The sequence below is a fragment of the Zea mays genome, chromosome 4 (assembly GCF_902167145.1).
Source record: "Zea mays cultivar B73 chromosome 4, Zm-B73-REFERENCE-NAM-5.0, whole genome shotgun sequence".
NCBI lineage: Eukaryota > Viridiplantae > Streptophyta > Magnoliopsida > Poales > Poaceae > Zea > Zea mays.
In genome coordinates, this window is record NC_050099.1 from 206,104,259 (window position 1) to 206,130,808 (window position 26,550).

Here is a 26,550-nt window from a genome sequence, read left to right on the forward strand (position 1 = left end):
GGCCACGGTGGTTGCTCTCGGGCGGCACTTGCGGGTCGCGGGGAGGTCGCCGGAGTTAATGGCTGGCTCGGGCAAGTCCGGCGAGGTACGGAGGAGGTAACTGGGAAGGCAGCCAAGCACTGGGGCGGGCTTTATAGCCGTGGCGCGGGCGTGGTCACGGGCGGCCGCGGGCGCGCGGGGGTTCGCGCACGGGCGTGCTCTGAGCGCGCCCCCGGATGCCAGCTCGCGTCGAACACGTGGAAGCTTGCTTCTGCCATGGTTCAACGGCCGATTAGAGCGCCATAGCGTGCGTATCTTGGCAAAGTCACTGTGTACGGTCGCTTCTCTGCTCCAAATCCTATCTTTTCGCTGTGAGTTCCAAGTCGAGATATGGTCGGGGTAGGGAGATAGAGAGGGGAGAAGTTTGCTGTGTCAGCTAGGCCCGAACCGAGACAAAAGGGGCGTCAAGTCGTGTCTAGCGCCCTAGGGTAGGTGTCATCTCTTTCCAGGGTGTTCTAGGGTTAATTTGGCGCCATTTTGTCAATTGGGTCGAAAGGTTTTGAAAAGGGGATTAAGGTGAACATGTGGAGTCTTTGTGCAAGGGTTAGTTTTTGTACTTAGGCAAAAACTGAATTTCCCCTTGTGCTAAATCTTAGGTGAACTGTTTTAGGGTTTTTCTAAAAACTTTTTGGGGGTACTTCCTTGCTATTAATTGTAGGTTATTAAGTATATTACAACTTTTCTATTTGGCCCGAACCATGATCATAATGTTTACATGATCTTTTGATCATGGCTTCAATTAGGGTTCCCATTGCCTATGGGGGTTTTGCTTTAGGGTTTTGGGAGATCCCCACTTAGATGTGCATGATAAGCTAGGGCATGACATCCAAGGTGGATTACACTTGCTTAGGACCTAGAATTCCAAGTTTGGTATACTTTGCCTAATTCAATCTTCATGTGATAATGGGTAAAAAGGGGTAACCCTGGGGTGGACACCCTGAGTAACACCTGGGGTGTTACAACCCTCCCCCCTTAAAGGAATCTCGCCCCGAGATTTCAGGTAGATCCCTTTGGAGGGATGCTTGAAGGTGTGCTGGTGTTGTTTTCCCCTTTGTACTTAAGTTTCTCTTATTTACTGCTCTTCGAATGTCATCCTCTTTGCAACTTCAGAAGGAAGCCCTTCTTAATTTAAATCCACAACTTAGACTATCCTTGTTATCTAAGTTTTTCTTATAATTGGATTCAAAGGGCAGGTGGGGGTGGGGTTTTGGGGTTACATACCGACTCCTTTGGGTAGAAAGTCGGGGAAGCGAGAGCGTAGAAAATCCTCAGTCTCCCATGTGGCTTCTTCTGTTGAATGGTGACTCCACTGAACCTTGTACATTTTGACCGACCTTGCCCGAGTTGATCTCTCCTTTTGATCTAATACCTTGACGGGGTACTCTTGGTAAGACAAGTCTGGTTCTATCTCAATGTCTGGTTCTGGTAGCACTTCAGTGGGTAGACGAACGCATTTCCGCAGCTGAGATACATGGAACACATTATGAACTGCTGACATGTGAGGTGGTAATTCCACTTGATAGGCTACGGGTCCACAAGCCTCCTTAATCTCGTAGGGTCCAATATAGCGAGGAGCTAACTTGCCCTTGATCCCGAATCTCTGAACACCCTTGGTGGGTGATACCTTAAGATAGACATGATCTCCCACCTCAAACTGTAGAGTCTTCCGCCTCTTATCATGATAGCTCTTTTGCCTGGCCTGGGCAGCTTCCAAGTTCTTGGTAATAACTCTGACTTTTGCCTCTGCCTCGAGTACCAAGTCTGGCCCAAAAATTTCCCTTTCTCCTGCTTGAGACCAATTCAGTGAGGTCCTACACCTTCTCCCATATAATGCCTCAAAAGGTGCCATCTTCAGACTGGATTGATAACTGTTATTGTAAGAAAACTCCGCCAAAGACAGACACTTATCCCAATCCTTCCCATAATGTAGTGCACATGCTCGCAACATGTCTTCCAAAATCTGATTCACCCTTTCTGTTTGGCCATCTGTTTGAGGGTGATATGCTGAGCTTCGGATGACATGGGTCCCAAGTGACTCTTGCAATTGCTCCCAAAATCGTGCCACAAATGGTGTTCCTCTGTCAGATATAATGGTCTTGGGAATACCATGCAACCTTACTATCTGATCAACATAAATTTCAGCGTACTTCTCTGCCCTGTGGGTGGTATGCACTGGCAAGAAATGAGCAGTCTTGGTCAACCTGTCCACGATAACCCAAATAGAATCATGGTGCCTGGAAGTATTGGGTAATCCCACTATAAAGTCCATGCAAATGTCCTCCCATTTCCAAGATGGTATGGGAAGGGGTTGCAAAGGGCCTGCTGCCTTCAAGTGACTAGCCTTTATCCTCTGGCAAGTATCACACTCGGATATGTACTTGGCAATTTCTCTTTTCATTCTAGTCCACCAATACAAAGATCTGAGGTCATGGTACATCTTGTTGCTACCAGGGTGTATGGAGAATTTGGAAAGGTGAGCTTCATCCAGTATCTTCTTTCTGAGCTCAGGGTCCTTGGGAACAACCAATCGATCTCCAAACCATAGAATTCCCTTGCTGTCCTGTCGGAAACACTTGTATTTCTCTGCCTTTTGCTTGATCATATCCTTGATAACCTGAACACCCTTATCCTCAACCTGTGCCCTGACTATCTGTTCTTGCAATGTGGGTTCCACCGAGATATAGCTTAGGTCACCCGCAGAAACAACTTCCAAGTTCAATCTGCACAACTCATCACACAGGGTGGTCACTCCTACATCCATGCTCACACAATTACACTGGGCCTTTCTGCTCAAGGCATCTGCCACAACATTGGCTTTCCCTGGGTGGTAATGCACCTCCAAATCATAGTGCTTGATCAACTCTAACCATCTCCTTTGCCTCATGTTCAGATCTGCCTGAGTGAAGATGTATTTGAGACTCTTGTGATCAGTATAGATGTTACAGTGAGCTCCCATCAAGTAGTGTCTCCATATCTTTAGAGCATGAACTACAGCTGCCAATTCTAGATCATGTGTAGGGTAGTTCTGCTCATGGGGCCTGAGTGCCCGGGAAGCATAAGCAATCACTCTGTTCTCTTGCATCAAGACACATCCCAAACCAGTACCAGAAGCATCACAATAAACTTCAAATGGTTTGGTGTTGTCAGGTTGAGCCAGCACTGGGGCTGTTGTCAAATGCTGCCTCAAGGTATGAAAGGCATCTTCACACTTTTGGCTCCACTCAAATTTGACTCCCTTCTTCAACAGTTCAGTCATTGGCTTGGCAATTCTGGAGAAATCCGGAATAAATCGTCGATAATACCCTGCCAATCCCAGAAAACTCCGAATTTGCTTCACTGTAGTCGGGGGTTTCCAGTCCATTACCTCTTGTACCTTCTCAGGATCAACGGATATCCCACCTTGAGAAATTGTGTGACCCAAGAATTTGATCTCCTTCAGCGAAAACTCACACTTAGACAACTTAGCATAAAGATGATGATCGTGCAGCCGCTGAAGCACGATGTGCAGGTGCTCAGTATGTTCGTCTTCATTCTTGGAATAGACCAGAATATCATCAATGAAAACGACCACGAACTTATCCAATTCTGGCATAAACACTGAATTCATCAGGTACATAAAATAAGCCGGGGCATTGGTCAGCCCAAAAGACATCACCAGAAACTCATACAGTCCATATCTGGTAGAGAAAGCCGTCTTGGGAATATCGCTAGCACGGATCTTGATCTGATGGTATCCTGAGCGAAGGTCTATCTTGGAGAATACCTTGGCTCCAACCAACTGATCAAACAGAACATCAATACGGGGCAGCGGGTATTTGTTCTTGATAGTCACCGCATTAAGAGGACGGTAGTCAACACACATCCTCAAACTCTCGTCCTTTTTCTTCACAAATAGTGCTGGACATCCCCATGGTGAAGTGCTTGGACGAATAAACCCCTTGTCCAACAATTCTTGCAATTGCTTTTTCAATTCTGCCAATTCCGCGGGAGGCATCCTATAGGGTCTCTTGGAGATAGGAGCAGTCCCGGGTTGCAATTCGATGGCGAACTCAATATCTCGGTCAGGTGGCATCCCTGGCAACTCCTCCAGAAAAACATCCGGATAGTCACGGACCACTGGGATCTTTCCCACTGGGGATTCTATCATAACAAAGGCACAAGATCGGGTACAACCCTGGTCAGGCAAATACAGTGTGGTCTCACCACAAGTTGGTGAGTGCACATCTATGGCTCTAGCCGCAATATCCATCACCGCCTGATTTCTAGTTAACTAGTCAGTTCCCAATATGATATCCACACTCTCCAAACCCAAAATGAGAAGGTTGGTTTTAATTATCAGACTACCAAACTTTATAGGCACATTCTTGTTAATTTGGTAAGTGGCAACCCTGCCTCCTGGGGTTGAAATTGTGATACCTCCATTGGTGTGGTGAAAAGGCAATTGGCACTTGGCACTAAATTTTGCACTGATAAAACTATGCGATGCACCAGAATCAAATAGAATAATAGCAGGACAATTCAAAACTGTAAAAATACCAGTCATGACGGGTGCTCCCTCTGGAATATCAGCCATGGTGGTGAAGTTCAGCCTGCCTTGCCTCACTTGCACCTTCTGCCTCTTCCCTTGGTTCTGATTAGCATTCTGCCCCTGCCTCTGCTGGTTCCTGGGGCAATTCTTGGCATAATGCCCAGTGTTGCCACAGGTGAAGCATCTGTTGTCATTTGCCTGGCGGTACTGCTGCTGCTGCTGACTGCCCCTCTGAGCTGGAAATTGGGTGCGGTTGGGTGTCGGCTGCTGCTGCTGAGGTCGGATCACCCATCGCCCTTGTTGCTGCTGGGGTCCCCTGCCCTGGGTGTCGGACACAATCCGGAAGCGCTGTGGCTGAGCTGAGGGTCCTGCCACAGGGGTCTTCCTCTTCTTCTCTGCCTGTCTAGCTGTAATGCAGTCCTCTTGGGAGATAGCCATGTTGACCAACTCATTGTAGCTGTTGGCCCTGACGGTGTTGAGACGATCCCGGAGCTTAGTGCTGAGCCCCCTTCTGAATCTGTCCCTCTTCTTCTCATCGGTATCTGCATGATATCCCGCATACTGGCACAAGTCATTAAAGGCCTGGGCATACTGCAACACTGTCCTGTTGCCCTGAGTGAGTGCCAAAAACTCATTGAGCTTCCTGTCCATAATTCCGGCTGGTATATGGTGTCCTCTAAAAGCTGCCTTAAACTCCCTCCACTCCACCTCTCGGTCCTCTGGCTGCATAGCAAGAAAATGATCCCACCAAGTCCTTGCAGGTCCGCGAAGCTGCTGGGTGGCGAACCTGACTTTGGTGACCTCTGAGCAAACTCCATGGAGCAGTGGGAATTTGGATTCCACCACTCGCAGCCACACATCTGCGTCAAGGGGGTCCTCCGCCCTTGTGAACAATGGAGGCTGGGTGCTAAGGAATTCCTGGTATGTAGCCGCCGCGGGGTGACGCTGGTGGTCTCCACCACCATAATGCTGAGGTGGTGGCTGACGTTGAGCCAGCTGCCTCAGGATCTCATTCTGCTGAGCCATGAGCTCCTGCAGAGTGGGAGGTGGTGGCGGCGGTGGAGGAACGCGCTCGTTCTGGCCACGACGCTGCCTCCCGGCCATCTGAAAAACCACATACTGACTTAACACCATAGTTCCATTTTCAAGATTTATTATGGGGAAAAAGTTAAAACAGCATGATAGACTCCGACTCCAACAAAAGGGATTTTTAAGAGGCATAAATTCTTCCTTCCAAATTTAAACTGATAATAGCATCCATCAAACAAGCTCCCAAGAGAGTTTAACATGATTACATCAATTTGTCCCAAAATGACTCAACTCTATCTAGCCTAGTACCCCAAGGGTGCAAAAGCTAAGCTAGCTGCGAGGAGTCCGACCATCCAACTTCTAAGCCTACCCTGGACACCTAGTGAGCGAACGAAGCAACACTCGACTCAGGGGAAGGTGGTCTTCCCGAGCCAGCAGTGTCCACACTGGAGGCAGGCTCATCTCCTCCCTCAATGTCGACGTCCTCGTTGGCCTCCTGGTCCTGGATCTCCTGGTGATGCATGTCCAGGTGCTCGTTAGCCTCAGCAAGCTGCTGCTGAGTGTTAATGAGCTGATCCTCTAGGACCTCGATGGTGTTCTCCCTGGTGCCTACCAGCTCCTCCAACTCCTGAATATCAGTGGATAGCTGCTCCACCTGCAAATCCTTCTCCACCATTTCTTGAGACAAGTCAACCACGAGTTCCTCTCTGTTATCCAACGTGATCTTTGTTGCCTCCAGCAGTGCCATCAGATGGGACATCGCCTCACCGCGCATCACCTGCAGACGGTACAGCGCATTCATGCACCGTACGGTCAAGTGCGCAGTCTGTCCTGGGTAGATGGCCCAGATATCCTTGGCATGCTCCACCCGATCCTTCCACATTGGGTCGTCCTCCTTCTCAGCGGGGAACAAGCCAATGGGGTGGGTAGCCAGCTCCAAGGGATGGAATCCGCAGAAGGTAGTCAATCCATGCAGAGTGATCGCCTCGATCGTGTCCTCTACCCGGAATCCGAAAGACTCTGAGTCCAAGGAGCGCCATCCTGGCTGCAGGGGATGAGGCTCCAAGGTCATCCTCACCCGACAGCGAGGCACTCGGTGCTTCTCGAACTGCTGCACCGCGTACTGAGGGGGTGTCGTGTATCCAGCCCCCTGAAGTACCTCCCACAAAATGCGGGGAAAGCCCTCTCGTGCAAGTCCGTCAGTGTGGGTCAGTGCATTCCCGTCATCGGAGGATCCGTGGGAAGTCATCTGTGTACGGTTAAGCGTAAGTAAAAGAAAAAGAATTAAAAAAAAGAACAAGGAAAAGTAAAACTCAGCCTTTCTCTAGCTAAGTAAAAAGGCACTAGGGACCTAGTTGGTTGTTATCTTGTTTTTAAGTCCTTTACTCAGTTATCCATTGCTTGGTTATGAATGCATGCATGCTCGTCCTGAACGACCTCACAACAAGATAAAAGGAATAGGGAGGAACTCCCATCCTGTAAAAGTGGCCTGTAGGGCCTAGTTACCTAGCCACCTAGCTACCCTTCTATTACCCTAAGGCTTCACGTCCTAGGTCTACCCTGCTCGTCCTACTATCTATCCAACCTTGTTTCTATCAAGTTTTATTTAGAAAATTGATGGTATTTACCTTTTATTGATTCCTCTGTGGTGGTACAAGCTCCGATACCAGCTGTGGCGGAACTGCCCGAATTATTCCAACTTAAGTGCCTAAGTCCCGCCTTAGAGGCTAGACCACACTTAAATAGGAATAACCCGTCAATCCCTCGGATCTAGTCCGACACGGCCACTGACAGGATCAAGTACCACAATCTCACTCGAAGGTGAGTCACAGAGCAAATACAATAAAGCATAAAACCATACATGTCAGAGTATTAAATTATTACATCACCATCATCATCATCATCGGAGTTTTGCGAAAGTAACCATCATTGTTCGAAATGCAGCGGAATAAAACTAACGATAATTAAACAGAGGGATGGGGAAGCCTGTCCCATCACTCCTCATGCTCCTCCTCAGCCGAGGCAGGGTCCCACTCAACAGTCCAACCCGGTGGCAAGGTGGACGGCCAAGTTATCCCAGCAACCATCTCCTCCAGAGAACCTGTAAAAATTATGCCACAAGCAAGGCTGAGTATACTAATACTCAGCTAGACTTACCCGGTGTGAGGAGTCTACTCCTCTACCTCTAGACATGCAGCTGTTTGGCTGTGGGGTTTGGTTGCCAAAAGCACTAGCTGAGTTTCTAAATCAAGAGTTTAACTTAGTCAAAGTTAAGTGTGACTCTCTTAAGGCTAAAAGTGTACTATCTATTCATACAAAGTAGCAAACATTTTAGCAATCAACATCTTATATCATCTCCGCATCATTCCACTTATTACTCAATGTAGCAGCATGGATCAAGCAGTCTCATTAGCTGCGAGAAGCAGACGATTCGAATCGAGTTTTTATCCTTGCAAGGTAAACCTAAACACACGACATGTAGGGGCACTCCGTCCCCACACACATCAACCGTCCCCATCGCTTCCCCGTCAGCAGATCAGGGCTCACCGCCTTGGCGTACAATGCCTCACTGACCCCGACTGGCCGTCGTGCAGTGACCGCACTTGTACCCACCATAACCGGAATGGGAGACCTCGTCTCAGGTCGCGTGAGGGGATATGTCCACTGCCGGGTTCACTCAGGTACTAGGCTTACCGATTTACCATATTTCTCGGCATGTGCTTAGTACGTTCAAACGCTTGACTCACGGTACCACACCTTAATCCTTATTCAAATTTTATCCCGTGGACAACCAATCCCCATGGATTGTTGTCCACAACCAACATCAGTACGATATGAAAGTGGGTACAATCAATGGCCTGACCTCGCGCGAGTGCTGGAAAAATCACTCGTCTTCTACCGAGATCCTACTTATTAAAGCAGCTACTCGACCTAGCATACTAGTATCCATCTCAATAGGACTCCTGAGATCATGCAACTAGGGTTTCAACAAATTCCTACACCTAAGTTCACAATCAATCCTACAATCATTAAGTGAAGTAAAATAGCGTAAATAACAGGTTATGCATAAAACCGGGGCTTGCCTTCCAACGCAGTGGCTGGCAGGTCCTCTGGTGCAGACTCGGGTGCTGGGTCTGGGGCTACCTCCTGAGCAGCTCCTTGCTCCGGCATGAGGATGTACTCTCCGTCAGCAAGATTACAGTCTATCGAAATGCAATGAACATGTATGTCATGATTATGCAAGATTTAAGAACATTACTAAAGAAACTAAGTTAAGAATTAACTTAGGGTTTCCTGGTTCTGTGGGGCTTCTAGTGGTATACATAGACATAGACTTATTACCTTTTAAGCTTAGGTTTCCTTTTAGGATAACATGGTGGATTGGTATTGCCTTGATACATTTTTGTGGACAGATTACAAAGGTTTTAGGCTAACATTAATTTTCATTATTCATTTTCCTTTCCTTAATTTTCATTTAGGGTTTTTAGTGTAGGTTTGAACTACAACAGGGTTTTAATAATTTCCAAAAATTCTGTAAAAATTACAGTGGGTTGTCACTGGCTATTCTAGCTTGTTTTTAGAATTTGAGGCTTAAAGTATAAAAGGCTAGGCTTTAAACAAAAATAACAAGAGTTAGGCAAAGTGGGCCACTTTACACTACATCTCTTAGTTAGGGGTAGGTTCTGTCCAAAAGGTTATTTTTGTTGGCATCCTATGGTAATAATAGGCCTCTGGGCTAAAAATCACAGAAAACTAAGGGGTGGTTATTTAGTTATGATTTTCTTGAGTTTAATGTCAAAAAGGCACTTTCTACTACATTATTATTTGAAAAATGCCAAACAGCAGATCTCACATTTTTCCTAAGTTCTCTCTAATACAACAATAGTTATCCCAAGGGTGGGGGTGTTTTTACCTTGGGGTTATTTTTGTAGAATTTTTCTAAGTTTCACTTGTTTTATTAAAATAAAAGAGATCTTACTTATTTTACACTAAAACAGGGTATGATATATTTTTTTCAGTGAACTATATTGAAGAAGTAACCTAACAAAAAATAGAGGTACTCTCTGGTTCATTAATTTAATTACATTTTCTATTTTTCTTATCCTTAAGCATATTATAGAACAAGGGGTAAAACTAATTTAAATGGAGTAGACAGAGAGGTTTAACATTTTTACTTGGTCTAGTAGGTAGATATAAGTTTCTCAAAATTTTTCTAACCCTGGTCAAACAATATTCCTATTTTTCCTTCTAATATTGAGTTTTGAGTAGTTTTCTTATTTAATTCAAAACTTCAGAAAGAAATACAGGAGCCATGGGTTCTATTATTTTTATCTGATAGTTCATAAATTCCAGAATCTAGCAAAATTGGTTTGAACATTTTTGGATGATTATTCTTCAAGTTATGCATTTATTTAGTTATCTGTTATAACCAAAAGAAAAGAAATTCGAAAATGGAAAAAGAAAACAGGTTTACGCTGAGGCCCCTGGGTTTTTTCCTTTTCTTTTCTAACAGAACAGCCCTTGGTCCACTATTGGCTTGGGTCACTGACATTGCGCAAAGCCCCCTGGACTTAACTAAAATCTAACCCGCGCCCCCTGACCGGCTGAAACAGTACCCGCGGCATAGTTTACGGCGGTGGGGCTTACCGGCGGCAGTAGAGCTCCGGCGGGGTGGTCAGTGACGTCCGGGAGGTTGCGAAGTCACGTCGGTGTGCGGGTCGGTGTCGGAGGTGGTCGGAGCTACTCTGGCCACGAGCACAGGCGGCGGGGGTCGTCAGCGGCTCCTGCTCCGGCCAAACCACGGCGGTATAGTTCAATTAGGGTGCACGAGGAGCTTCACGGGGTGTCACAGAGGCCATGCGCGCAACGAATTGGAAAACGGTGCAGGGGCTTACCCGGTCCACGTGCGCCGGCGGGTTCTTGAACTCCGGTGAGCGCGATTGGGCTATTCCGGTGACGAGGGTCCCCGGGTCAAGCTTGAGCAAGTCTCACGGCTTCACCAGGAAGCTAACTGAGGGCCTGGATCGAACAGAGGAGGACGGGAGAGGGGCTGGCCACGGTGGTTGCTCTCGGGCGGCACTAGCGGGTCGCGGGGAGGTCGCCGGAGTTAATGGCTGGCTCGGGCAAGTCCGGCGAGGTACGGAGGAGGTAACGGGGAAGGCAGCCAAGCACTGGGGCGGGCTTTATAGCCGTGGCGCGGGCGTGGTCACGGGCGGCCGCGGGCGCGCGGGGGTTCGCGCACGGGCGTGCTCTGAGCGCGCCCCCGGATGCCAGCTCGCGTCGAACACGTGGAAGCTTGCTTCTGCCATGGTTCAACGGCCGATTAGAGCGCCATAGCGTGCGTATCTTGGCAAAGTCACTGTGTACGGTCGCTTCTCTGCTCCAAATCCTATCTTTTCGCTGTGAGTTCCAAGTCGAGATATGGTCGGGGTAGGGAGATAGAGAGGGGAGAAGTTTGCTGTGTCAGCTAGGCCCGAACCGAGACAAAAGGGGCGTCAAGTCGTGTCTAGCGCCCTAGGGTAGGTGTCATCTCTTTCCAGGGTGTTCTAGGGTTAATTTGGCGCCATTTTGTCAATTGGGTCGAAAGGTTTTGAAAAGGGGATTAAGGTGAACATGTGGAGTCTTTGTGCAAGGGTTAGTTTTTGTACTTAGGCAAAAACTGAATTTCCCCTTGTGCTAAATCTTAGGTGAACTGTTTTAGGGTTTTTCTGAAAACTTTTTGGGGGTACTTCCTTGCTATTAATTGTAGGTTATTAAGTATATTACAACTTTTCTATTTGGCCCAAACCATGATCATAATGTTTACATGATCTTTTGATCATGGCTTCAATTAGGGTTCCCATTGCCTATGGGGGTTTTGCTTTAGGGTTTTGGGAGATCCCCACTTAGATGTGCATGATAAGCTACGGCATGACATCCAAGGTGGATTACACTTGCTTAGGACCTAGAATTCCAAGTTTGGTATACTTTGCCTAATTCAATCTTCATGTGATAATGGGTAAAAAGGGGTAACCCTGGGGTGGACACCCTGAGTAACACCTGGGGTGTTACACAAAAGCTGAGTGAGCAAAATGAGAAATGTGCTGTGACTTAGAGCGAGTGACTCGCTCGTGAAGCTCCCCGATCATCTGTTGAGGTGGGTGACGGCGTTGAATATGTTGTGGAGCCTCCCTTGAGGAAGTGGCCTCCCCCTCAACAGTAGCTTCAACTCCTCCAGTCTCAGCAGGAGCTGGCTCGAGCGGACCCCAAGTGGTGGAAGGAGTGGGGTCGGGTCCGTCACCCGTAGTAGTGGAAGCAGGCTTGACTGGGCGGCCAGTGGAGTTGGCTCGAGAGCAACCCAATCGACGTCATCGTGCTCCTCCTCCACAAAGATGGTCTGTCCCATCTGATCTGGACCTACAGGCTCAAAGACAAGGGATGGACAAGGTGCAGTCTCATCGAATGTAACCTCACAAGTATCCATAATGCGGTTAGTCTCTAGGTTAAGAACACGATAAGCATGAGAATTTAATGCATAACCCAGAAAAAACCCCATCAGAAGATCGGGACTCAAACTTGTCTAGATTACCCTGTTTTAGCACAAGGCATCTGCATCCAAATACCCTGAAATGACTAACCTTGGGTGGCCGTCCAAATCACAGCTCATAAGAAGTTTTGTTCAGAAAAGCCCAAAGAAAGATGCGATTGGAGACATGGCAAGCAGTGTTGATCGCTTCGGCCCAAAAACGCCTATGAGTCCTATGCTCATCAAGCATCGTCCTGGCCATCTCAACAAGGGTTCGATTTTTGCGTTTAACAATACCATTCTGCTGGGGCACATACGGAGAGGAAAACTGATGCTCGAGTCCCAAAGAAGCACAAAAGGTTGCAAATTGAGTATTTTTGAATTCGGTGCCATTGTCACTGCATATAGCTCTCATGGCATTTTAGGAAACTCATTTTGCAACCGAAGAATCAAATCTCGAGCATGAGTAAAAGCCTCATCTTTCGCCGTCATAAAGAACACCCAAGAGTAGCGAGAGAAGTCATCGACAACCACAAGCACATACCACTTCCCTCCAAAAGAGCAAACCCTAGCTGGACCAACAGTGTCCATATGAAGCAATTAGCCAGGATGCGAGGTCATCACCTTGGTGACCGGGGAATGGGAAGCAGCAATCATTTTTCCATGACGACAAGGGTGACAGACAAGATCTTTCTCAAATTTTAATTTAGGCAATCCTTGGATGAGGTCAAGTGAGCTCAAACGACACAAAAGATCAAAGCTCAAGTGACCTAGCCTCCCATGCCACTTCCCAAGAGAAGAGGAAGATCCTGCTAACAAACATCGAGAAGGGCCAGAAGAATGTGAAAAATCAGCACTGAAAACTCGACCAAAAGGGGAAATCTGGAAAAATTAGATCCCCACGAGCATCCAAAACTCGAGACAAGCCCTTTTTAAAGCGCACTTCATAGTCATCCTCAAGGAGTTGCGAAACTAAAAGTAGATTGAAATGCAGATTTGAGACCAAAGCAACATCCTTGAGAATAAAGCTCTCGTTCACCCGAATGGTGCCACGAGAAACAACCTTACCTCTTGACTTATCCCCAAATGTGATATATTCCTTACCAATCACGGTGTCGAGGCTGGAGAACCATTTTGAGCTTCCGGTCATGTGGCGCGAATAGCCAGAATCCATGAGCCACGTGTTCTCCAGGCCTCCATCCTGCATCAATAGTAAGACCAGGGTGAGCAAATGGCACAACACTAGGGTAAGTAAACTGTGAAGAATACCGGTGCTGCGGCATTTGCCCCTGAAAAGTGTTAGGAAAAACACCAAACATCCCCGGTCCCGAAGGGAAGCGATCATCACAAGAAGGAAATTGTGGTCCGCTGGGGAAGTATGAACCAAAGCCTCTGTCACATGGTCCTTGGCCATATGGCACACGACCAGCATCCCGTCGGGCACGGCCACCACATGGTCTCACTGCCTGAGGCCTAGCGGCAAGACATCTCTGAACAGGCTGAGCATGAACACCATGAGAGGGGTGGTTCATGTCCTTCCTGCTCAACTCAGAAACCTGCCGCTCATCTCTCTTCCTCCTAAAGCAAAAAGAAACTAGATGCCCATCCCTCTCACAATATTCACAATGGTACCTCGCCTCTCTCTTGGGTGGATTTTGTTTGTGGGAGGAGGCTTTCTTTTTGGATGGCTGAGGGGCTCTAGGAAGGGGATCGCTAGAGATGTCGGGAAATGTGTCAAGTGTGTTCCTAAGATGATTAGGTTTTGGAAGCCACACTTGTTTCTGAGGAGGAGCTCTCATAGGTTCATCAATCACACCATCTCTCACAGGGGTAACAGGCTTAGCAGAGGTGCTTTTGATAAGCTTGGGAGTGGGTGAAAATTTCTCTGAAGGTGTCAAACCACTGCACTCACCAACCTTCCCAAAGCGAGCGACACTCCCATCCTTAGTAGCAAAGCCTAAACCCAGTCCGCCAGTTCCCTCTTGAACTGACTGACCATCATGCCTAACTGGGGCTCACTGCACGACACCCAACTCAAGATAGATAGAAGGTATGTGTTTTCTTCCTCGATTCTTGTCTTGTCGTGTCTGTAGGACTCAAGGGCAGATTGCAAACCCTCACAAAGTGCATACCGCACAGGTGCATGGGCATTCACTGAGCTAGCCTTCTCAACCAAAGCTATCCTAGCGTCTCTCTCTGCTAGCTCAGACTGCAAGCCAGGACAAACGGTACACACACCCAACAGGATAGACTTAGATCTCAACTCGTCGCACTCATCTAGCAAGGTGGAGTACTTGGTCTGCAAAGTGGTGATGTTCGACATGTGTAGAGCGCACTCATCACATTCAGTCTCGTCGGACACCTCAACTAAAGCTCTAGCAGACTCAAGTTCCCTAAGCGTGCTCTCGTACTTGGATCTAAACTCTCTCCTCTCACAAGAAGCTAGCCTAAGCAACTTATCCTAACTAGCCAAAGAAGCATTTAGCTCTTCTATCTCAGTGGCGAGATCATTGGCGGAAGGTAGTACCTCAGAAGTAGTGTCGTCGCCGATGTCTTTGTCATCGCTGGTGCCAACCGCGTCCTAACCAAGTGCCATGGTGCAGAAGCCTCCTACGGTGTCAGCGATGAAGCACAACCAGTTCAGCTTGTCCTCGACCCGCCTCTCAGTCTCCTCATCGCTCGAGGAAGATACAACATCGTCGAAGTCGTGGTCGCTGAGGGAGGCGAGGAAGGCACGCTCCTTGATCTTTGCCTTCTGAAGGTACTTCTTCTTGAGCGCCTCCTTGTCGAATCCTCCCTTGGACTTGTACTTGCCGGAGGAGTACTTGCCCTTGCACCGACCAGAGTGATGGTCGCACGGGCCAGACTCCGATTTGCCCTTCTTGGGGCAGCTGGCAACGAAGTGGTCGGGATCGCCACAGTTGTAGCATCCGTCCTTGGACCCGCCACACCGCCGGCTCATACGGTTGTTGTGGAATCGCATGAACCGGCTGGCCACAAGTGCCAGCTCCTCATCCCTAAGGCTCTCCACCTGCTCCTCTGTAATAGACAACAAAGAAGATAACATAGCAAGTGAGGAGTTAGAAGCAGAACCACCTCCAGAGACTAGGGCCATGGTGGGTGCACTAGGGTTATCAATCTTGGGCCAAGTCTGGTGGTCATTCTCTGTGGACTTGAGCTTGCTGAAGAGCTCGTCCACGGTGAGAGTCTCGTAGTTGGGCGACTCGATGATCGCCGAGACCTTCACCTCCCAAACCCTCCAATCTAGAGCATGTAGTAATTTCAGGGCTCTCTCATGATCACTATAGGGTAGCTGTGCCTTGTTGGCACGCATCTTGTTCACAATTGACAGGAACCTGGAGAACATGGAATCAATGATCTCTCTAGCCAACTGTGTGAAGTTCTCGTACTCTCGCCTGTACGTCTCAAACAGTCTGGTCTTCACATGATCGTTGCCCTCATGGAATCTCTCAAGGGTAGACCAGATCTGATGAAACGTAGTCAGATGTCCAACTCGCTCAAACTCACCAAGCGAGAGACACGAGAACAAAGCGTTTCGAGCTTTGTTGTTCGAATCATGGAACTCCATTGAATTGGAGTGATCCGGTCACTTGTAGCATCGAAAATTGCATCGAGGCAAATTTCCCAAACCTGGTAACTGATGCTATGAAGAAACGCAGACATGCAAATCTTCCAGTATGGGTAATTGGTCCCATCAAAGAACAGAGGTTTGCCAACACCTCATTCCATATCGACTACGTGGTTTTCGAACCGATTAGGAAAGGGAAATCCTTAACCAGCTCCAATACCAATTGTAGTACCGATAAGGCGACCAGAGGGGGGTGAATGGGAGCCAATCGGATTTTTGTCTCCAAACACTCAAAATTAACATTTCACTTTAATTGAGATGAAGCAAGTACCCAAACCATAAACACATCAGCGAACGAGTGATCTCATGATTACAAAACGTTCCTAATACTCACATGAGACCATCAAAACAAACGGATCGCAAATCGGACAACAAAAAGTCCAAAACGGTATCGTCAACAAGTGATGTTTTCAGCAGTACAAAATTCTGTTTTTAAATTCAAAACTGAACCAAACGAACTTCGATTGAGATGAAATTTTATACACACCTGAGCAAATACATTTCCAAAATCTCCCCATATTTTGAGGTCAATCGGACTTATGAATCACCCGCAGATTTAAAAATACAGCTGAAATTGGGTTTTGTTGGGGTTTTCTAGAACGAGTTCAAACTGAGTTTTTCTCAAATCACGACCAAAATCTGCAACAACTAGGTGTATCCAGTGGTCCGAAGAGTGCAACTCACCACCAATCAATCCCCAAACCAAATCCTCTCAAAGGAATCAAAGGTTTTTTTACCAACAACACAAGATCGGAAAAAGGAGAAACCAAGACTATAAAACTTCAGAAATTTCAGCAATGATACAAACTGAGATTTGAAGCCAAAGAGCTCTGTGGGCCAGACCGGTCACCCTTCCTGTGATTAAACTTGAAAATCAAGAACACAGACGAAGTATAAAATCACTGCGGAACCCTCGGCTCAACTGGTATCTACCTAGAGAGAAAACTAGGAGCTATAAAATGAGTGCTCAAAACAATGACAGCCAAGGGATGCTGAACCAACCATCCATCCCCTCTATTTATAGAGGGTTATTCTCACTTCCTAAACTACCAATATTTACATAGAGTATATCCACTCCACCGGGGGCGAAATGGACCAACTCCTAAGTTTTCGATCCGACGGCAACATCATTCACACGGAGTTGCTTCGCCTTACGCACCCTCCGCGATCACGCAGCGTGCCGCCACCGGTTCCCTCCGGAACTGCCACCGCCGAGTTTTGAGTCCCAAACTCAGCAAAACCAGGCATCTGTAGCGCTGGGTGGTTTTGAGGTCCAAACCACCAAACCTCGTGCACGTCCTCCACGATCAGACGCGTGTCCCGTCAGTCATCGACCACGCTGGCAACACGGTCCACTCCACCACGTCCTCGCACAAGTGTGTGTCTCAGGTGTCAGCCACCGCGGTTGGTCACCTGACTGCTCTGAACCGTCAGTCAAGACCCAGCACTCGCCCTTCACCGCTTCTGGTCCATCAGCATGAGCCCGCATGACCTTTACCTCAGCCATCGACCACCGTTATTGTGCTCCACACCTGCACACCACAAGTCGACCAACATGGTTGCACAAGCATAATCTTACACTCTGGTCAGTCCACTGACTACCTGACAGTGTTATTCATTGATAATCACTCATCAATCCAAACCACGGGGGACAAGTCAACCTCGTGTTCGCAGTGATTCAAGCACACACACTGTCTGTGCGTTCCGTAGATGTACGTTGACATTCCTCTTGCCGGCGGCCGCTTCGTGCGTACTCATCTGAACACGCGTTTAGAGGGGGATATACTAAATTATTACGGTCACTAGCAGCATACGTTACCAAATGCAAACGGCGTACGGAGATGATGCTGTTGTTTTCTTTTCTTTGGTCCACCCTGAGATGGAGACGACGGTAGGCCACTGACCATGTGCGCTTGTGATCTCGGTAGGATCCGGATGTTGTTCGTTTCCTCCCGATGCCAACGTCGTTCGAGAGGAAGAAAAGTCTGTAGCTCGATCGGACGACCTGACCGCACGCGACATCCATGCATTCGTACGTGTTCTTCTTTTTAATAAGGTGTGGTATAGGGGATCTGATGAATCAGCCATGGAAGAGTGTGAGTATAAGCAAAGGGACTGCCGTGAAAGACTTGTTAATTGTTATTGCAATGCTGTGAAGAGTTGACAACTGTGTAATCCAGAGCCAGTTTATTAGCTGCTGCGTCTACGTACACTTAACGTTCTATTCTATCTACGGAGCAGTTTCTCTCTAATGACATGCTCAGTTGTAACCTAACCAAGTCAAGACTATTATTGAGGATTTCTTGTAACCGTCCGTGTCGACGGAGCTTTTGTGTAAAGCTACCGGCACTACCCGAATCACGTTATTTCCCGAGTCGGCAAATGCTATTTTACACTCGGAAAACCCATTCGGTAAAAAATACTTGGCAAATATTTTATCAGTAAAGGGTTATTTGTCGAGTGTTATTTGCCGAGTACTTTTTTTGGACACTCGGCAAAGACTTTACCGAGTGTCGAAAATCACTCGGTAAAGAAAAACACTCGCCAATTAAGAATCGATATTTTTTTTTTCAAAAAAACAGCAAAACATTTTTAAACAAACTCTCCAACCCTACCTATTGCCTTATACATCGCTCTATCATTTTTCACTATTATTTTGAATCAAATTTACATGTTTTGTGAATAGTTAGATTCGAACTCGCAACCTCTCTCGCACGCATACCGTCCTATACCACTACACTACTACACCAATTATGTATATATTGAATTCAGACGTAGTTTTCGTTGACAATATGACTTCAAATGAAAACGTTGTCAACTACAAACTTCTATAACTTCTCAAGATCTACAAAGTTTATTTTGGTTGTTTGGTCATTTGTTCATCTCACATGATGGTTCTAACAATATGCATAAATTCTATACATCTCTCTCGTAGTTTCATGATATAAATTATATATCATGATGAGTTATACAAATTTGTAGTTGAAATTTTTTCATTTGAATTAATTTACTGCATTAAAATGTGATTTTTAAATTGTCTTTGCCTAGTGCTGGAAAAAAACACTCGGCAAAGAGCTCTTTGCCGAGTGTCAAAAATAAAACACTCAGAGCTTCTTCGCCGAGTGTTTTCTTTTATCGAGAGTTTTTTGCATGGCACTTGAAAAAGAGCTTTTTTGTCGAGTGACCGAAAAAAACACTCGGCAAAATATTTGGCACTCGGCTAAGAGCCAAATTCCGGTAGTGCGGCTATCTGCACTTCAGATGATGTCGGACAAATTTCATACATCTTGTGTGTTCCTCTCTATTGGCATCGATCTGGACATCAAACACCCAGGAGATGAACCACCCGGATGGTGCTCTCTGCGGAGACGCGGACGATTTATGGCATAGGGCCGAACGGTCCGCAACCTGGACGCATGGACGCAGGAGCGACTCATTCTCTGCGTACGTCCGGACGATCCGCGCCTGGGGCTCTCGGACGATCCGCAATGGCACATATGGTCGTCTTCTTCACAGTAGACCTAGATCTCGCCTCCCGGGAGGAACACCTTCAGAAAGGAAGATTCTATGGTGTGTCTTGGGGTCAACAGACCACCCAAGACGTCATTAGTCGACGTAGAGCCGAAGAGAGATGAAAATTTGAGGTAGAAGAAGACTAAACTAGTGCTAAACTAAGACTACTCCTAATGCATAAGATAAAAATGATAAGTATAATTGATTGGATCAAGTACACAACATATCAGAAGATAAAATAAAGTATATTTAATATCAATGTTAATGTTCTGTACTTCATATCAATATTAATGGTCGAGAATAGCCGAATCATAAGTCTCATCCTCACTGTCAACCATTTCATAGTCAGCACCATCTAAAGACGCAAGTTCGCCATTGTCATTGCCTACATGTAATCCCTCATTTTGCACCTCCTCCTCCTCCTCGTGAACAACTATTTCAATATCTATTTCCATTTCGATCGCTTCAGTTAAGTCTATCTCAAATTGCCCTTCTAGCCTATCTTCTTGAAAGAACTCTCTGTCATATGTGTTTGGGTCTAAATTATAATATTCATCATTTGGAACAGGTAATTTACCGTGCGGTGATACCTTATACAAAACATCCCAACCCTTAAGATGCTATTTTGTTTGGCACGCATATGAGAGATAATATACTTGTGTGGCCTGTTGGGTCACAATATAGACATCATCTCCTGTTGAGATGGAATCTTGTCGAATTTCTACTAGCCCAATATTAGAATGTGTCTGTCTCTTCCACTTTAGAGTCAAACTAATGACATTTAAATATCACTGGAGTAAGAGTTTGGAACCATGAAAATTGAGTTCATATTTTTTTTTCAATTCTTTCATAACACTCGACCACCTCAAGAATGAGCGTAAAAACTCTAGAACACGTGGTTTTTAGATTGGGCCGACTTTGGCTGTAGCTTGTTATGCGAAAACGGTATCCATTAACGTCATACCCAGAAAATGTCCTGGCCCTATAGCCAAAGCCATTGGCTACTTGTCTCAACTCGGCACACACAGATAGATCCCTTTGGTCTTCAAGTTCAAACACGCTAGATTGTTATATTATTAGCACGTAAGAGCAACTTCAAATGACAAACTAAATACGATACCTTCTGCTTGAACCAGAAAATGAAATCGGGCAATCCATTTTTCGCACCCTTTCTAAGAAGGGTATCGCATTCATGTGGAGTTGGATCCCTTGATCGACACCAAAATTCATCAAAAAATTGCTCTATGTATGACATCACCTTGTCAAGGTTGGTCAATAGGTATAGCATGATAGCGGCCTATGTAGAAGTTTCATGATTTCATGTGAAAGCCGGCTAAGCTTGTATACATAGTACATACAACTTTCACGAAACAGTGTCAATTTTTTTATCAGAGCATCTATATATGATATCATGACATCTTTCAAGATTCTCTGACTTTGTTTGTGTTTTATACAATTTTAAAACAACTGAATCGCAAGTTCACGATCATGTTTCGTGAACATGGCGTTCAAAAAAAGCAAATAAATTTTGTCGAGTGTCAGGATAATACACTCGGCAAAGAAGTAGCTTTGCTGAGTGTCTGACTGAAACACTCGGCAAAGGTAACAGTCGTCTGCTACCGTCGGTTGTTGACGGCGCTTTGTCGAGTACTAGTTTTTGTCGAGAGTTGCAAAAGCGTCTTTGTCGAGAGCCGGTTTATACCGAGTGTTCGGCGCTCAGCAAAGACTATTCATCAAGTGCTTCCTTTTGCCGATTGTGACGCTCGGCAAAGCATGTTTTGTCGAGTGTCCGATAAATTACACTTGACAGAGCTGTAGGCACTCGGTAAAGAGCCAGATTCAGATAGTGTCGTTACTATTTGATATGAACAGTGCCACGCTGCAGCGTTCTACGTGTAGTGTCTTCTCCGCCTCTCTCAGATCGCAGTTGTACGTGAGATACAAGTATTATATATGCGCGCAGTGTTCATGCCTTGAATGTATGTACTGTAATACTATTGTGGATGTATTGTTCATTTGGTCGTATCTCTTTTCCAAACGTCTGACTATCTATATATATCAAACTATGCATACTTTGTAAGCGTGTGTTTGGTTAGCGGAGTGATGCGGGTTGTAACGGGTTCAATCCGCAACAACCCGCGTCTGGTTCAAAAGGCTCGCGAGTTAGGTTGGTTCTGGGTCGAAATACTTCTTGAAAATGCGGGTTATATGGATGGATTCCTAAAAACAAGCGAACCACTTCGACCCACTTTCTCCCCGCCCTCCCGTCATCCATGACTTATCCACTCGAGACTAGCACAGGGGCGCGTCACCACTGTCGGCCTGCTGAGACGAGGAACCGCCACTGGCCTGCCCTCCGACGTTAATCACCCGTCTGCCTCCCATCGTCAATTCCTCACTGGCCTGCCATCCAGCGTGCTGCCCTCCGTCAGCACCATTAGACTTCCCCGCCGACATGCTACGCCACCGTCCGCACCTCCTGCTGCGCCTCCCACTGTCAGTTCTCAATCGGCCTGCCCTCCGGTACCAGCGTGTTCTCTAGTAGGCACAATCTGCGAGTCTTTCTAGTGTTGTCGTCGGCTAGACAAGCATGTTAGTCATGGCAAATGTTACACCAGCTGCAAAATAAAAACAATAATTGATCTTGATCCAGCGTCACATTTACTTTGCACCGATTCCGGTTAGTGCTGCCACAGGGCGTGTTTCAGTTCTCGATTAGTCTAGGCATGGTACAGAAAATCGATCCCAAGCTTAGAGATTAAGTATGAGTTTTTTCCAATAAGTTTATTGCAAACAAATTTCGATTAAAGCAAGCTTGGTTAGTGTTGCAGCAGATAAAAGCCCATTTGAGCATTTTATAAATGGTTAGATTAGCTTTGGTAGGGTTGTGTCAGGCTTCGATTTCTCAAATACTAAAATAGTGGTGGTTTTATTTATTTTAAATGGTATCTTCTCATTTGAAATTGAAGATATCATCTTGAGTGTGATAATATAACCAGAAAGATGATCATATTCAGTTTATCCCTTATCACAAAACCAAACAAGAGATGATGTAGCTCCAACCATTTTAACCCTCTAATCAAATAAGAAACTAGATTCAACCTTACGCTGAAACCAAATAAGAAACAGGTCCGATCTAACCCAGAAAAATGGTCAGCTCCAACCCGACTCACATCGTTCGGAAACCGATCACATGCCGAAATACAGCTCTGAGCGCTCCAAGCCTCCAATCCAGCAGAAATGGCTCGGGAGGTCCCGGCCCGGATCATTTCTGCCGGCCGTCTGGCTCCGGTCCCGTCCGTCTCTGCGTCTGTTCTACTTCTAGTAGCAGCACATACGTAGCTGTCGAACCGTCCGTCCGTACGCCGCCGTCGTGTTGTCTTTTGTGTCTCGCCGAGACGGCAGTAGGTGCCCGGCAAGTTCGCGTCGTGCGCGAGCACCGCCACCAACCCAGCACCCGGTGTTGACCCGAGCCTCCTCTCCAGGCGCCATTCAACGTCGCCGCACGGACTCTGGCTCGGTGCAAGTGCAAGTGCAATACAAATACCGCCAGGCAGCACCGCGGTGGATTCCCCCTCTCCCTCTCGCCTTTTCGGCCCCCTTTTCGCCTGCGCTGCGCTTTTTCTCCAATCTCCAACGCCCGTGTGGCCGTGCCCGTTCCGTTGCCCCTGCGCGATCACTGTCATGGCGGTTGCTGCATGCGGCGGCGGCGGCGGACGTGGTCGCTCTCCTCTGTCAAGACTGTCACCTCAGCTGGGCTGCCTCCTCGTCGTCTCGCTGCTCTGCCTCCGCGCCGCCGTCGTCTGCCGCGCGCAGGTCCAGGAGCAGGGGCAGCTGCAGCCGCTGCCGGCGCTGGAGATCGAGACCTACAACTACACGTCGTTTGACGAGGGCAACTCGCGGGAGCAGCGGGAGCTGGCGTTCAGCAGGGATGCCCGCATCTACCAGGGCGCCATCCAGGTCTCCCCGGACACCGGCAACGTCGGCAGCTACCAGGACATCATGGTCAACAAGTCCGGCAACGTCCTCCTCCAGCGCCGCTTCACCATGTGGCGCCGCCTCGACAGCGGCAATGGCAATGGAACCGGTGCCCCGCCGCGCGTGCAGGTCGTGTCGTTCAACAGCACCTTCTCCATCAACGTGTTCCACCTCCCGGACTCGTCGCCGCGGCCCGGCGAGGGCCTCGCCTTCGTCGTCGCGCCGTCCCGCGCCGAGCCGCCGCCGGGCAGCTACGGCGGCTACCTCGGCCTGACCAACGCGACGCTGGAGGCCAGCAGCGGCGGCGGTCCGGCGAGGAGCCGCTTCGTGGCCGTCGAGTTCGACACGCTGAAGCAGGACTACGACCCCAGCGACAACCACGTGGGCCTCAACGTCGGCTCCGTCGTGTCGGTCGCGACGGCGGACCTGACGGCCTTCCGCATCGCCACCAACAGCACCGGCCCCGCCAACTACACGGCCTGGGTCGAGTACGACGGCGCGGCGCGGCGCGTGGCGGTGTACATGGCCGTCCGTGGCGAGCCTAAACCGGCAGCCCCGGTGCTCGACTCGCCGCTCGACCTCAGCCAGCACCTGCCCGAGCAGGCGTACATCGGCTTCACCGCGTCCACCGGCGCCGACTTCGAGCTCAACTGCGTCCTCGACTGGGCGCTGTCGATCGAGATCATCCCGGAGAGGAAGAGCCGGGCGTGGGTTGTCGCTGTCGCCGCCGCCGTGCCGGCGGCTGCCATCGCGGCCAGCGTTGCCGCCTTCTTCCTCGCCAGGACGCTGCGGGCCAGGCGGGCCGTGGAGAAGCGGCAGGAGCGGCTGGAGCGGCGGCTCACCAACCTCCCCGGGATGCCCAGGGTGTTCGCGTACGACAAGCTGAGGAAGGCCACCGGCAACTTCGACGAGCGGCTGCGGCTGGGGAGAGGCGGCTACGGCGTGGTCTACAAGGGCCTGCTCCCCGCCGACGACGCCCGGCCGGAGGGGACGATGGAGGTGGCGGTCAAGCGGTTCACCCGGGACGACGGCAAGGACGTCAACGACTTCCTCCAGGAGGTCGACATCATCAACAGGCTGCGCCACAAAAACATCGTCCCTCTCATCGGTAAACAAGATGCGAGCGCCATTCTTCTTCTACTTTTCTTCCCCACTAACCCACCAACAACCTCATCGATCTTGAGGCATTGACGAGTCAGTAGTCATGGTTTATAAAATCGTGTAGTATATACGAACAAATAACCTAATATTCTGTTGTTCAGCAACCTAATGATCTGACGAGCACAACGTCGCTTTAATATATTTTTTTGTCAGGCTGGTGCTTCAATAAAGGGCAGCTGCTGCTGGTGTACGAGTACATGCCGAACGGCAGCCTAGACCAGCACCTGTTCCGGCGGGGCGCGCACGAGCAGCGGCCCGTGCTGGACTGGGCGAGCCGGTACGCGATCGTGCGCGACGTCGCGGCGGGGCTGCACTACGTGCACCACGAGCACACGCGCATGGTGCTGCACCGCGACGTGAAGGCCAGCAACGTGCTGCTGGACGCGGCGTGGCGCGCGCGGCTGGGCGACTTCGGGCTGGCGCGCGTGCTGGACCAGGGCCGTGAGTCGTTCACGGACGTGCACGTGGCCGGCACCTTCGGGTTCATCGCCCCCGAGTACTCCGTGGGCCACCGGGCGACGCGGGAGACGGACGTGTTCGCGTTCGGCGCGCTCGTGCTGGAGGCGGTCACGGGGCAGCCGGCGCTGCGGGACGGCGGCGGCGACGGCGGGGGGTGCCGGCTGCTGTCGGACTGGGTGTGGCAGATGCACGGCCGCGGCGCGCTGCTGGGCGCCGTGGACCAGGGCCTCGGCGCCACCGGGTTCGACCACGCCGAGGCGGCCCGCCTGCTGCTGCTCGCGCTGGCGTGCTGCAGCCCCAACCCGGGCGACCGCCCCGCCATGCCGCAGGTGCTGCAGGTCCTGTCCAAGGCCTCGCCGCCGCCCGAGGTGCCGCCGTTCAAGCCGCAGTTCGTCTGGCCGCCCGAGGGGGGAGCGCAATTCCGGCTCAGCGACATCGAGGGGACCACGACCGGCACCGGCGACGCCGACGCCGACGGCGCGTCCACGCGGGCCACGCGCAGCACCTCCTACGACAGCTTCCGGCCGCACAACACGGCCGACAGCAGCGACGGTTACTTCCCCGCCCTCTCATCCGGCCGTTGACCTAATCCAAGTGCTGCCTTTCTGTGCATAGCATTTTGGCCATGATTGCAGCTAGCTCCGAAGAACTTTCACGTGTGAAATGTGTATATTATATCGAATTCGTTAGGGAGTTCAGTTCGTGCAATGGGGCATGTGTATAGGCGTATAGCTGCACCAGCACTTCAGGTTTTAGGAGACCTGCATGTTTTTTTTTTCGATAAGTCCCCGTTTGTTTCATTTCATTTTGAGGATTTGGAATCTTATTATTGGAATAGACTATTTTTTTTAGAATATGACATTCCACCACCTTTTAAAGTTATCATATAAGAGCAACTCCAATAGAATACGAAAACCATCCCGTAAACCAAAAATAGAGGTCGCGTCGTTTTTTTCTTGCTCCAACCGATCCCTCTTCCTTCTCCCAAAAACTTCGCATCCCGCATCGAGCTGCTCCCCTCCCTCATATTTTGGTGTGAGTAATCATTCCCCAATCCGAGCTCCCGTTCATTCTCCCGCGTTTGTTTTGTACCGCACGTTGTTTTTGTGGATGTGGATGTGGCGGGAAGCGACGGCGGTGAGAAAGCCATCGATGGCATTGGAGGAGGAGGCGGTGAGAGATGCAACCCAGAGAATCAGTCGCTCCAAATGTACAACACGTATCACGACGGAACTGCCATACCTTGCGAGAAGTTATCTCCATCGGTGACAGGCTCTCGCATTGGCAGATGGGCGGTGATGGAGCTGACGACTGCTACAGTAGAGCCCCCATGCGAGGTGCTTTCCAATTCGTGGAACCTCCCCGACATCCGGCACCCAGCGACGCAGGAGTCAAGTCCGATCTAGCGGCATCCTTGATCTTTGGAGGCGGCGACGGCGTCCCTGCTTCCTCAAACCGTATGCTAACACAATTGTAGGCTCAAGAATTTTTGCGGCCATAGTTAGGCATGGCATTGATCTGGTAGCCGCTTCCATGGAGCGGATGGTCCAGCTGTAGCGAAGTTATTCCAATGATGACAAAAATTTTTTTTGTCACATAAACGAGTTAACATAGAGAATGTGCGTGAACATGTACAGGTTAGCAAACACATGAGCCAACACAGCCGTAATTTTCAAACAAGGCTCGATG

At 48.9% G+C, this 26,550-nt stretch overlaps 1 protein-coding gene across 1 annotated transcript; it reads left to right on the plus strand.

Moving 5' to 3' along the window:
* Positions 1-22,293: 22,293 nt before the first annotated feature.
* On the plus strand, positions 22,294-25,717 carry LOC103654507 (probable L-type lectin-domain containing receptor kinase S.5). Its single transcript, XM_008681335.3, has 2 exons — positions 22,294-24,349; positions 24,556-25,717. Exons 1-2 carry the CDS (start codon positions 22,948-22,950, stop codon positions 25,443-25,445), a joined length of 2,292 nt encoding a protein of 763 aa, XP_008679557.1. The 5' UTR covers positions 22,294-22,947; the 3' UTR covers positions 25,446-25,717.
* The last annotated feature ends 833 nt before the right edge of the window (positions 25,718-26,550 follow it).

Bases quoted from the DNA above. Each gene is read 5' to 3' on its own strand.
- LOC103654507 (XM_008681335.3), top strand. From the start codon at position 22,948: ATGGCGGTTGCTGCATGCGGCGGCGGCGGCGGACGTGGTCGCTCTCCT. The intron at 24,350-24,555 runs GTAAACAAGATG...TTTTTTTGTCAG, and splicing joins AAACATCGTCCCTCTCATCG to GCTGGTGCTTCAATAAAGGG.